Genomic DNA, 14150 nt, shown 5'->3' on the forward strand with positions numbered 1-14150 from the left:
TTATAATTTCTTCAGCTGACGTATTTTCTGCCATCACTGGCCTCAATACTAACAAGGCATATAGGCCTGATGGAGTCCCTCCTGTTGGTTTCAACAACTGTGCTTCTGTGCTTACACCCTGCCTAGGCAAACACTTTCACCTTTGTCTGTCAACTTGTACCTTTCCTTCTTGCTGGAAGTTTGCTCTCATTCAGCCAGTCCCAAAGAAGAGTGACCACTCCCAACCCACCAACTATCGTCCAACTGCTTTAACGTCCTGTATTTCAAAAGTTTTCGAGTCAATTCTCAATAGAAAAATTTTAAGGCATCTTTCCTATCACAACCTTCTTTCTGATCGTCAGTATGGGTTCCATCAGGGATGCTCCACTGGCGATCTTCTCACCTACCTTTCAAACTCCTGGTCATCCTCCTTTTGGGACTTTGGCGAAAGCTTTGCCATTGCACTTGACATCTCTAAGGCTTTCGATCGAGTCTGGCATAAATCTTTAATTTCCAAACTACCCTCTTACGGTTTCTATCCTTTTACCTGTGCCTTCATCTCTAGCTTCCTTTCTGGTCGTTCTATAGCCGCTGTTGTAGACGACCATCGTTCTTCTCCTAGATCTATCAACAGTGGTGTTCCTCAGGGCTCTGTCCTATCACCAACTCTCTTCCTTTTATTCATCAGTGACCTTCTAAGCTGTACATCTAACCCTATCCACTCATATGCTGATGACTCCACCCTTCACCTTTCCATTCAGTTCCCGCAACGCCCATCTCAGCAGTTACTTCAACAAACAAGGGATGAGGCTATGGCACACCTAATGTCTGACTTGGCTCATATCTCTGACTGGGGTAAAAATAATCTGGTTGTTTTTAATGCATCTAAGACTCAGTTTTTACATCTATCAACCCGACAAAATCTTCCCCAGGTATACCCACTAATGTTTAATAATATTCAAGTTAATCCTGCATCATCCTTGAACATGCTTGGGGTTTCATTTACTCAGGACTTATTTTGGAAAGATCATATTACATCTCTTGTAAAAATCTGCTTCCAAGAGATTAGGTGCGCTAAGCCAACTCTGTTCTTTCTTTATCCCTGCACAATTGTTGACTCTATACAGGGGTTTTATCCGCCCCTGTGTAGAGTACAACTGTCATGTGTGGGGAGGCTCCTCACATACAGCTCTTCTCAATAGGGTGGAGTCAAAGGCTTTTCGTCTCATTAACTCTCCTCCTCTTACTGACTCCCTTCAACCTCTGTCTCTTCGCAGCACTGTTGCATTTTTTTCTCTTTTCTATCGCTGCTTTAATGGTCACTGCTCCTCTGAACTGTCTGCATGCATTCCTCCACCTCTACGACGGGCGCGTAGCACCCGTTTAGCAGGAAACTCTCATCCCTTTTAAGTCCAACTCTCTAATGCAAGAGTTAACCGTTACTCCCAGTCCTTCATTTATGCAACAGGTCAACTCTGGAACTGTCTCCCTCTGTCTGTATTTCCTGCTGCCTATGATCTCCAGTCTTTCAGACGCAGTGTGCCCAGGCATCTCGAAATGATCGGATCTTAAATTTGTCTCTCAACTCCTGCCTCACTAAAAAGGAAAGAAGTGCCTATCTTCGCCAGATAATTTAATTTGAGAGCTCAAAGTTGGTCAACTTCTTCTCAAGCTCTTTGAGTGACCTCCTTGTTAGCAAAACAACAAGAATAATACCAACATCAGTTCTACTCAATGCTATAAGGATGAAAAGCAGTGAAATGGAGAAATAAAAAAGGCAAACAAATGGTGTTGATGTATCATTTACGTCTTGGGACTGAATGTTATTGTTATTCTTTAGTTATCGATGGGATTTATTCATTATTGATTTCATATATCATGATGGAATTCGAAGAAATTTACTTATTTAGGATATATGCAACAATGTTTTAATGTCAAATGGTAGAGCAACATGGTTGAAGATTGTACTTTTCATTCATAAACAATAAGTGCTTCTCTCGCCACCTGATTCAAGTGAACGTGCGCTGTCTTCTCTCGCCAGCTGATTCACTGAACACATTTCTCTCTACCTAAGATAATTTTTTCTTGGGAAGACACACCATCCTTTCACATCATCATCTTTTTTTCGGGTAGAGGAAGTACAGTCAGCAACTGTCCACGTATAAACAGGCATTATGTCACGATGGAGCTTCCTGGAGAAGGCTTGGCGGCTGACACGTTGTTTTTGTTCTTTGGAGGTTTCGCCACGCCACGTTTCGAGTAAAGCACATTCGTCTTCACGCGATGTTGGTATTAATGATTACATTTCCCGATTTGAAATATGTTGTACACTCTTTTCAGCATTTAGCACATGACTAATTAATAGTTTATAAGGCTAAATAATAATGGCTTCACACCATTGGAGCACCAAGATATCTATAAATATGCGATGAGTAGGGTCAGACCCGACTCGCATTAATGGGTGTTAGTGATTATTTTACTCGATTGATCTCAGTAAAACATATCTATAAAATTACTGTAGTATGTGAAAGATGATTTCGTCGAGAAATAACGTAAGGTGCATCCGTAACCATGATGGAAGGGATTTCAGAACTCATGTGACTATTTCGATTCCACAGGGTAGACCAACTTGTGGTACTGAAGTAGCTGGCGATCACCAGCAACTACGATTTAGTGACGGCAGGAATTGTATTTTGTTTTTCTCTTGGAGGGAACTGTTATTGCGGGCTCATGGCCTTTGGTTCCTTCTTCCTAGCATAAAAGAAAAAGGCTCGTAAATATGTAAATAGTAGTATAAAGATGAAACGGGTGTAATGTAAGTGGAAAATTATTGTCTAAGTTTATAAATATATTCTAAGTCAAAACATTCCTAGCGAGTACATATAGATACGATATTCTGACGCTCAGTGTAAAAAATAAGGCCCGTAAATATGTTAATAGTAGTATATATTGGAAACGGGTGTAATGTAAGTGGGGAAGTATATTCGAACTGAAGAAATAAAATGTAAGTTGAAACATGAGTGGTAGCGAGTGTGCTTGCTACATGAATATGCACTAGCATTTCACTAAATATCCTCGTAAGGAATGTAAATAAGTGAAAACATTTACATTGGTTGAAAATTGGTATAATGTCATGGAAACAATAATATGAAAGTAAAAAAACAAATGTAATGTATGTTGAGAGATGAGTCATGGCGAGGGCGCTGAGCAGGCAGGTATGCACAATTATTATGCTAAATATCATCGAATGAATCTAAACAGCTGAAAACATTTACATAAAGTAATAAATGGTAAAATGTCATTGAAACAGTATTATGCAAGCAGAAAAAATGATGTTTCTTGAAACAAGAAACTTAGCAAATAGCGTGTAACCAAAATGACCAAACTCGCTATGCTTGCGCTATGGAACAATGCTTATTTTTCCTGTATATCTTATTGATAACCATTATATTGTTGTTGTGATTGTTTATTAGTTCCAAATCAATAAATGTTGACGTGTTGTTTGTTGTTTCTTCCAAAATTACCTACCATAGAAAACGTGAGAGCCTGACACCTCAGTGACAGAATACATTACCTGACGCGGGGAGGCTCACCTCTTTTGACCACTTATGAACTCCGGTAAGCCCTTTCTTGGTGATTTTCCTTTGTTTCTCAACAAAAGCAGAGGTTTTAGCCAAACAAAAACAAAAAAAAACACAAATTCCATAATAGCTCGGGGTTGGGGGGTACCGGAGGGTGGAAATCGGTCGGGACGTGTCGGGTTAAATTAACCTATGCAAATAACTATGTATAATATTTTATTTGGACGATCTTATCAAAAGGTTATTGAAACAAATATAGTAAAAATAATTTAAAAATGCATCGTTAATAATGAATTCACCTGGACAACCAATCAGCTGCCAACTGTCAAAAGCTTCAGGCTCACCTCTTCTCAGATCAGATTAAATAGGCAATAGTACTACTACTACTACTACTACTACTACTACTACTACTACTACTACAAAAAGCAGCACACAGAGAGTGCAGCACTTGCGCTCACCAACTGATCTAATGACAGACCATTTGACTTGATCTTTGAGAGATTACTCTCAAAATCAACTAAAACTTAGCTAAACTCTTAATATATTCATCAGTACTATACTCCATTTTTTATTTATTGAGGCGAAGATGTACTTCACAGGTTGATGATGATTGGCTGAATGCAACATGTCCAAAAAAGATTTACCAACCCAAATTTCCCCCTCAGATGATTGTTGTCAGTTAATAATGCTAGATTATGAAGTAATGTTGCATTCAGCCAATAATCACCAATTTGTCAAGTGCATCTTCGCCTCGATAAAAAAAAAAAAAATGAGTATAGTTCAGGTTGATCAAGTGTGTGTGAACTGATTTTACCCAGTACGTGTGGCTTTTATCACTCCTGGTGACTTTGACCCTTAATCATTATCAGTACTGAATGTCCTTATCCTTATTTTAAAGTGAATGTTTCCATAAAGTTTAATCTACAACGGATAAAAACTGTTTAGGCTGACCCTTCCATGTTACTTTCATTTCTGACGAACTGTTTTCATAAAGGGTAGGTTGACCTCTTGGGTCATCCTCAACTCATACAAGAAGTTTGACTGCTGTCATGTCAAGACCGTTTTAGTTATTTCCTTCACACACAGGCACACAGGACGAGTTTGACCCTTCCATGTAATCTTTTCCTATAACTGATTGACCTCATAATCGATTTTGTCCTTATTCTCAACCCTACTACAAAGTTTAATAAAAAGAAGTTGGGAATCTTTGGAAAAAGATGGTAACAAACTAACAGGGAAGTACAGGAGAGGAGGTTACAAACGACAAAGGGAAATACAGGAAAAAGATTGACAACAAAGAGACGAAAGAGCTTGTAATATAAGGGTAAACCAAGGACAATATATAACAACAGCACAACACGCTTTGAAAATAAAATGAACATAAACGGGAGGGCAAAATATGGGACGGGAAAAAGATTAAAATGCTTTTTCTAAAAAAAACTAGGAAAGGAAAGAAAGGCCAGGCAAGTAAAATACCTGTACGTTTAAAAAATTATCACACGAAACAAATAGGGAAGAGCAGCAAAAGGAAGTCAACCAGCGATGTTGTTGGTGCTTATACGATCGGAAGTTTCAGTATTAATATAAATAGGCCTCGTCATATGAATTGAAAAGTTTTAGTATAAGGATCGTTTTGCTAATGGCTTTGGAGATATTACAACTCTTCATTGGCAAATTATTCTGCACATTAGACCTTAATATCCTCTTGTATGTTGTTAAAGCAAACTATGTAGATAATAATGCGATATAAACAACATACCGAAGAATGTTAAAGTATATACGTTAAATAAAGTGCTAAAAAAAAAAAAAAAAAAAAAAACAGGTATGAGACATCTTATGCCATCTACAGTATGGTCATCAAAATCGTCTCAAGCTTCATGTGGTACAGAAGTATGCTCTCCATTCAGTTCCTGTAAAATTTTATGCCGGTTTCTGGCGCGGTGTTCCTTCTCACTCTTTCCTAACACTTTCAACCGAAGAGTTTGGTGGATGGGCGAAAGCATCGTTCTTTGTTATCCTTGTCTTCATCTGGTAACTGTGCCATATCCTTTGGCAACAACTGCTGAGCATGGGCTAACCGGCCTACTGCAGTTATCCTCCTTTATACTGTTAACAGAAAAAATGCAATGCTTGGGAAAGTAAGGAAAGACACAGGGAAAAGAAGAGAGTAACAGGCTACAAAGGAATAATGGGGAGAACCAGTACTTCTAATAGGAAACACTAGAAAGAATGGCAAAATTTGATACAGTCTGCAGTGTAATACAGTTCACTGTTGTGTTCACGTGGCAGCTTGAAAAGACGAGCCAAATTAGGGCAGGCAAGACCTCACTCGCCGGCCAGTCAAGCAGGAGGGAAGACTAACCTGAGTGAGGATGGTAGGGGGCGGCCATCCCTCCGCCAGGTGATGAAGGGGGCGGGGTAGCCTCCAGCAGGACACCACAGATATACGTCCTCACCAGCCACGGACGTCACGTTGGCCATGGCACGCACGAACGGTGGTCCTGCACCACATTGAGGGTAAAGGTACAGTAAGTGGGTGAATACGTTTTGCTACTTTCCATAATTCATAATGTTTCGTACATCGCTCTCTTCACATTATTATAATTTACGCACTACCCTTAATTGAGTTAAACAGTGATGATCCCCTTTCTCTCTCTCTCTCTCTCTCTGGAATAAGCTTAAACAGAATACCAAAGATGTGTCAACCACTATGTTCCTTTGTGCATACGAATTCTGGCTCCCCCAACCCTCGTTTCTCAGCGTTGCTAATCTCACGCTTCTTGATGCAATGAAAACAATGTGCGTGTGTGTGTGTGTGTGTGTGTGTGTGTGTGTGTGTGTGTGTGTGTGTGAAATGGTTCTTCAGGTGGCAAGAACAACTGGATACTCATGGAGAGTGAGTAGTGTGAAATGCAATGGAAATAAGAAAGGGTGCAAGGTGTGGATGCGAGTGACGAGTGGATGATGACGATGAATGAAGGGTGAGTGGCAAAAGAGGATGTGTGGTGTGGAATGGTGAATGGTGTGGTGTGGAGTGGTGAATGGTGTGGTATGTTCAGCGGTGTGGTGTGGTGAGTGGATTTGTATGGTGAGTGGTGGGGGAGAAAAGATGAATGATGCGAAATGGTCAGTGGAAATGGAGGGTGAGTGGTGTGGTGTGGAATGGTGAATGGTGTGGAACGATGAGTGGTGTAGAGTGGTGCGCGATGTGGAGGTAAGTAGTGTGGAATGATGAGTGATGTAGTATGATGTGTGGTGTGGTATTTTGAATGGTGTGGTATTGTGAATGGTGTGGAGTGGTGAGTAGTGTTATGTGGTGTGTGGTGTGGGAGGTTGAATGGTGTGACATGGTAAGTGGAAAGGAAGGTGAGTAGTGTGGAACTGTGAATAGTATGGAATGGAGGGTAGTGTGCAATGGTGTGACCTGGAGTGGTTAGTGGTGTAGAGATGCATGGTGTGGAATGATGAAAGGTATGGAATGGTAGATGGTGTGGAATGGTGAGTGATGTGGAATAACGAGTAGTGTGGAATAACAATGGTATGAAATAGCAAATGGTGTGGTAGGGTGACTGGTATGGAATGTCGTGTTATGAAATGGTGAGTGATGTGGAGTGGTGAGCGGTGCGGGCAGGTAATTAATATAGAATGTCACGTGGCATGAATTGGTGAGTGGTGTTGAAAGCTTGCCTGCTGTGGTGATCAGAGTGATGTGGAAGCCTGAACAATAAGGGTGACCCATAAATCAGGTAAGAGACTGTTCTGCTGCTGGTGACATGTAATCCAGTACTATATGTCTCATGGTCGGGTCATTGGAGACTAATCCACCAGCTTCACTGGCCGAGGCCAATGAGGAGGTGGTTATACACCCCGCAGGACTAAAAACAAGACCTGTCAAAGGGTAAATGAGATACTTGACCCAACGGCCATCAAGCAGAGTGGGTAGATCTCGCTAGGCATGGTTGGCAGTCCACTTTAGAGATGGAAAAGGCAATCAGACCTGGATAGCCCTTGTCAGGGACCTAATGCTTTGTCCGTGGTGAGTCCTCCCCTGATTTGGTAAGTTAGGGTGGGATTTGTATTCTTTCTCTGGAAAAACTTACATCATGCACAACTTAGGAAGAGGAAGAGGCATCAAGGTCAGCGTGCATTGGCTAATCCTTTCCCAGTTTTGCCGGGGGTCCCTCCTCGGGTGCCAGATTGACAGGACTTTATGAGCCCTGTCATGCTATCACCAATTATGATGGTTACTGGGTATAACCTACAGGATCCGAACATCTGGACGATGGAGGAGGGGAACCCCCAGCTTCAATCCTGTTTCTGACTTGCATCTGGTAGTAAAGAGGACACACAAACCTGTAGAACCATGCACAGGTTTAACCTTTGGAAGGCACTCTTAGTGGGGACTTGGAATGTTCTAAGCCTGACTGACTACATATGCTTTCACAAGGGTTGGAGCTATTGGGGGTTGGCAAAGCTGCAGTGCCTGAAGTGAGGTGGCCTATATGCTGTCACCTCTGCGATCCTGACTTTTGCATGGTCAAAAGGGGCAAAAATCAAGTCACAGATGATGACTACGTATGCTGGAACGGTCGGGAACTCAGCCTGATGGAGACTCTCTCCCAGTAGCGGCCTCTTCGGTTGCATTTGTTGCTTTTCAAGTGACCAAGTTAAGAGTGGTAGCATGCTAAAATAACGGGGTCAGTCTCCAACTCGGCCAACCCAAGCTCAACCTTCGCAATTTCCCCAAAATGCTTCTAAGGTTACACATTAACACTCTACTAGGTAAGCTCTATACCATCAGTTCTCAAGGGTTATACAAACAATAAAGTTCGAGTGCGAGGAAATGTGTATTAAGATCAAAAAGAAAAAAAGAGTAGAAGCTTCCTAGCTACCAGCCTTACAGAATAATCCTGAATCAGTTGGCACGTTATTAATATATATATATATATATATATATATATATATATATATATGGGATAATCGATGGAGCAAGAGGCTTACTGACTGGACACCAAGAGAATGTAAGCGTAGAAGAAAAAGGCCAGACAGGAGATGGAGAGATGAGATAGAGAAATTTGCAGGGAAAATGTGGGAAAGATTGGCTCAGTCAAGGAATTCGTGGAAAAGGATGGGAGAGGCCTTTGTTCAGCAGTAGACTAGTTATGGCTGATGATATATATATATATATATATATATATATATATATATATATATATATATATATATATATACTGTATATATGGTCCTAATGTCAAATGCCACAAAACTTAGCTCCTTCGTCCCAGGTTCAGTCCAGTGTGGCTATCCACAACCGTCTCTCAGAGGTCATAGTTCACTGGTCCAATCTCCTCATATTCTTGACCTAGACTTCCACACTGAGACCTTGACCTTGACTCACTCGCTGGGACTGACCTCCACACTTAGACCCGCTCACTATCCGGCTCAAGAAATACAAGGGAGGTGAGTGGGAACACAAACTCGCTTCTCCAAAGACTACAGAAATGGCGTCACCTCGCGTGATCGTTACACACTTTAGAATTCCTTGGAGGGGGGGTGAGGATGTCTACCGCACCAACCATCTGCCACGTTTCACGGCCGGTGAGCAAGTGAAACATCAGTCTACTCGTGGTGGAAAAGGGAGGGGGGGAGGATGATGGCTTAAACAATTTAAAATTTCATTACTATAGACTCGTGATAGACTCAATGTGATATCTTTCCCCTTACAATCGATTACACGAAAAAAATGACATTCTGTAGTTACAATAATTACTCTACAACACCTCTTTCTATACACTTACATCGAAAAAGCAATGAAAAATCATCGTGTATCACACCACTTGCGCATGCGTGCATGATGCTAGATTATGTGACCATAAGCACATATTCCTTCTCACTCGAGATTTTTTATATTATAAAGAGACTTAATACTAGTAAATTACAGTAGGAAAAAAAATGACTTAGCAACTAAGTAACTTAATCTACGTTCTGATCACGTCCACATGGAAACAACTATACCCTGGCCACACTCTCCCCCTAAACCAAACTTTTGGTCATGAAATAAACAAAATACAACTCATTATCACTTCCGGGTACTACATCCGCCCACGGTTAAGGAGGACCAAAAGTTCGGGCGACTGGACCTGAACTCCTCAGAAATACCCAGTACCCATACTTAAACTCTGTTTTTAAGTTCACCTACTTGACCAGTCTCCCTCAATACTGCTACTGTGGGGTGTTCGACACACTCCTTGCTCATGAAGGGAAACTAATCTACACACCTCCAATAACACCACCCAACGTGTCCTATACTGCGACTGTGGGATATTACATAAGGTTCATGCTCGAGATCAGTCGGCGGCTATCCTCTCCATAAAAAAAAAAAAAAAAAAAAATCCTCTGCCGTGAGTAAATTTTCTCATGCTACTCACGATATGCAACTGACGACGTATGTCACTCACCAGGTATATTACTCAAGGAGAATGCCCTGCTACAAGGAGAAATGTGCTTAGCTAAGAGTATCACTAGCTGCTCCACTGCGTTGTGTCCAGAGAGACCAAGCGAAACCTACCTACCTCTCCTAACATGCGAAAGCCCCATAATTCAACTTCTCCAAGCCCTATAGAGAAACTGGAAACTTCCTCTCTCTCTCTGAGCAATCCTATACTGCAGTCTGGGTATTACATACACTCGGCACTCGAGGTTCTCAAAGTGAATAGGAAACCTCCAGGCAGAGATCTTCAGGTAGAACTGCCCCTCACATGTACAGTTCCCTAAATCTGAGAAATAAAGAAAAAGTCCTAAGTGTGAGAGCTCATTTTCCCTAACTAAGCCTAACAATCTGACCTAAATAAAAAAAAGAATTGAGGTAAGGCAAGAACGACGGTCAATACACCATGGTGCACTCGATTTGACAAACATGCAGCTTCCACGCCTCATCTCTCCAAAAGCTGGACATACCCTAAACAGCTACTCAACCCTATTGATTGACCCAAAATTACAACTCATAGGTACTGGTAAAAAAGATAAAAACATAGGTACAGTCTGGAGAGATCTGGAAGGGCATACCTGACTCCATGTTCCCAGCCAGTTAAGGCAAGAACAAGACGTCCTCAAAGAAAAAAAAAAAAAAAGTATATACAATATACACACCATACACCCATCATCTACGTGTACTGCAACCTCTCAGGCGGTCTCCGGGATCTTACACTAGGCAGTATCTCTTCCTCCTCCTCACTGGTCAAAAACTTGTGGTCCACCATACTCAATAAGGCATCTCTTTCAACATATCTTTTGACCTTTTCAGCTGCCCTACTCAAGATGATGCCATCAAACACATTTTCTAACTCATAGGCTCTACCCTGATCTATAACTTTGACAATCTTGGAAGGACCCTGCTACTTTCTATTTAGCACTGATACCATACCAGGCAAGCACTCTTTGACATAGACCCAAACTAATTCACTTGCTTCTAGAGAGTCATTCTACGTCCCTCATTTGCCCTGTTAAGGTACTCTGCTGTCATCTGACATTGTATCTACTAAAGCATGTGTTTGAAATCTATTTTCTCTAACAGTCTTCCTCAGTGGGCAACTGCAAATCTTCTACCTCGCAATTTGGATGACGTCCATAAAAAACAAAGAACGTTGATGTGCCTAGGGACGTATGCATTGCTTCGTTCGATGCTTTCCCACTGTCGCACAGGCCACGTATTCAGGTGTTCTTGGCTCAAGATTGCCAGTACTGTCTTTAACCCCTACACCGCAGGCATGTTTACCGATGTTTTGCGTGTGCCGCGGGGTTATTCAGGCTCCGACAGACTCTCAAAAAATATTTGCCAAAAATCAGTTATTAGTCCTAGAATATTAAAATTATATATGCTTATGGCACATACCTTCAGCTTTCTCTTGGAATGTTTGTTGAGCCTTCGTCAGTTACCGTAGGACTTGTGGAGACCTCTGAAGTTGGGTTACGAAGTCTCCACTTTACACTTCCCGACAACCCGTAATATGATTACCACAGCCAGATATTAACACTATAAACACTACTCTATGATTTTCAAGTAGTTTGGGATCCATACTCCAAAAAAAAACCCACTGTGAAAGCAATGAAAATTACGAGCGCGTCTGACCGTCGCACTGGCACTAGTTCGCTCTTGGTACTCTGTCATTTATTATTCATAAAACCCCTCACACTTTATATTTCTATTACTATATAACACTTATATATATCTACAGTCTTTATCCATAAGTTTCCTTCAGTAGTATTAGTTTATTGTCACTGTAGGGATTCAATTTCTTTCAGTAAAATATGTAGCATTCACTTTCTCGTCCTGTATACTAGCATTGAGAGTGAATGTCACTTTCATCTTCACCCTCATAACTCATAGTATTCAGACATGCTAGAGTGAAACTTTCATTTTCATTACTCCTAGGGTATATACTCGTATTCTTATAATACTACTCATTTACATTTCTATTTACGTTCTCTATTTTATTTACGTTATTTACATTTACATTTTATTTACACTGTTATGCACTGTCACTTGAAGTAACTTATAAAACTGTTTTCCATTGTTCACGTATATTTACATTCATTACTTTCACTTGCTGTTTACACATTATTTACACATTATTTACAATTCCACTTGCACTGTTTTACTCAATAGAAAGAGCGTAGTCACTCTTTTATCAATTGTCAGCTCTTTACCTCTTTCCACACGAGGTTTAGTAGGGGGGAAAGGTCACAGGGCCCTTTGCATGGGGGTGAAAAAGTCCCTGAAGTCAGCAAGAAGAAACAGACGTACCTCTACTTCGGAAGATGAGAGTAAACTGATAAGGGAGGGCCGTGGTAGAGGCCTACTTAGGGGATATTCAGTGCTACCAATGTTAGCTCTTGAAACAGCTATGTATAGCACAAATGATTGGCAGGAAATCTAGATAATACATTATAAATTAGGTAGTTCCAGGTGAATGTAAATATCACTTAGGCTTCTCCCTTCCCTCCTTACATGTATATTTATTACGAAAATAGATTATACAGCATATTTCAAGGGGAAAAAAACAGCGAAAATTAGCGAACGAGTGCACGTGAGGTGTTGTCAGGTGATAATTAGCCAATTGCAGGTGTATGGCACTCTCACTTACCTTATTTCTTTCTTGTATATATTATTTGGTATAAGAATAGGACATAGGGCTTATTTCAATGGATGAAATCAGTGAAAAATTCCAGGGAAAATTTACTTAGCTGTAGCACGGCCGGGCAGGCGAGAGGATAGGGTAATGGAGGGGGGTAGGGAGGGGAGTCAAGAACGGGGAGAAATGGCTAAATTGTCAACAATGGATGGGAGTACAGATGAGATTAGGAGTGCTGACTAGTGTTGGACATTGGCAGTACTGATAGATGATACAAGCCCCCACTTGGAAGCCCGGGTGAATTCAAAATAACACACAATCACAAAAGCGACGCCCCGTGGTATGATCCCTTGCTCCCAAGCGTCACGAAAGTGACGCCCCGCGGTTAAGGGGTTAAGTTCCTATGTGCTCTCTCAATAACTGAATTTCCTCAGGGATGGTAGGGTAGACAGAATCCTTGCTTAATCCCAGCTCTCCTAAAAAAATCTCTTAACTCTGCACTGGTGAATTCTCCTTCGTTGTCTATGATAACTACCTGCGGCTTGCCATACCTACAGATGTCCTTCTTAAATTCTTCAGCTAAAGCTTTGGTGGATTTTGTACGAAGGGAGTGGATATATAGATACCTTGAAAAATGGTCTGTCACCGTGAGACAATACCTGTGACCACTCCTACTGTTATGCAAATCTATGAGATCTATTGCAACCCTCTGACCATTATCATCTACTGCTGGCAATTCCTTAAAATGGTGTACAATCTTCCTGTGACCCTTGAACTGCTGACACGACTTGCATGATTTAACAAAATGTCGCACATCAGTCAATTGAGACGGCCAATAGAAAAACTGTCTTGCTTTGACTACCATCTTGCGTTCTCATAGGTGTGAAGAGTTATGAACAATTGAACAGGCAATAGCAACCAAAGACTTGGATACTACCAGGAAGAGTCTAGACTTTCCCATTTCTTCTCTTTGCACATACAAAATCTCCTCGTTCATTTCAAAAGCATAAATGGGACGATTACCAGACAAGTTCCTGGGTAACTGAACTCCTTCTAAATACTGAATTACCTGCCTCCACCTTGGGTCTGCTCTCTGGGCTTCCCGGACCTTGTCCACCATAAGGCCCAGCCACCAAAATTCTGCATTAGATTGTGTTATATCTGTGGCCTCCTCGATTGCCCCTACTGGTCTGCTTAAAACATCTGGAACATAATGATTCACTCACTTATATTTTATCACAAAATCGTAGTCTCTCATTTCCAACACATAACGCGACATACGTGGGCATTAAGTTTTTTTCTTAAGGATGGTGGTTAACTATCTATGGTCAGTAACGATGGAAAAAGATTTGCACCATAAATAGTGGTTGAAAAATCTACATGCACTCACTACTGCCATGGTTTCCTTATCTGTTTCTATTTTTTTTTCTGTCGGGGAAAGCTTTTTTGAAAAGTATCC

General features: G+C 41.1%; 1 protein-coding gene across 1 annotated transcript in view; it reads right to left on the reverse strand.

Annotated features, from left to right (window-relative positions):
• LOC145392421 (cell adhesion molecule Dscam2-like) overlaps positions 1–14150 on the reverse strand; it is a 331196-nt gene that overhangs the window by 277720 nt on the left and 39326 nt on the right. The window contains exon 4 of the mRNA XM_080266830.1: positions 5923–6061. Within this exon, the coding sequence (XP_080122956.1) occupies positions 5923–6061 (139 nt within the window). The remainder of the gene's footprint in view (positions 1–5922; positions 6062–14150) is intronic.

The sequence above is a fragment of the Coenobita brevimanus genome, chromosome 22, assembly GCF_032717465.1.
Source record: "Coenobita brevimanus isolate Jiangsu-jjx chromosome 22, ASM3271746v2, whole genome shotgun sequence".
NCBI lineage: Eukaryota > Metazoa > Arthropoda > Malacostraca > Decapoda > Coenobitidae > Coenobita > Coenobita brevimanus.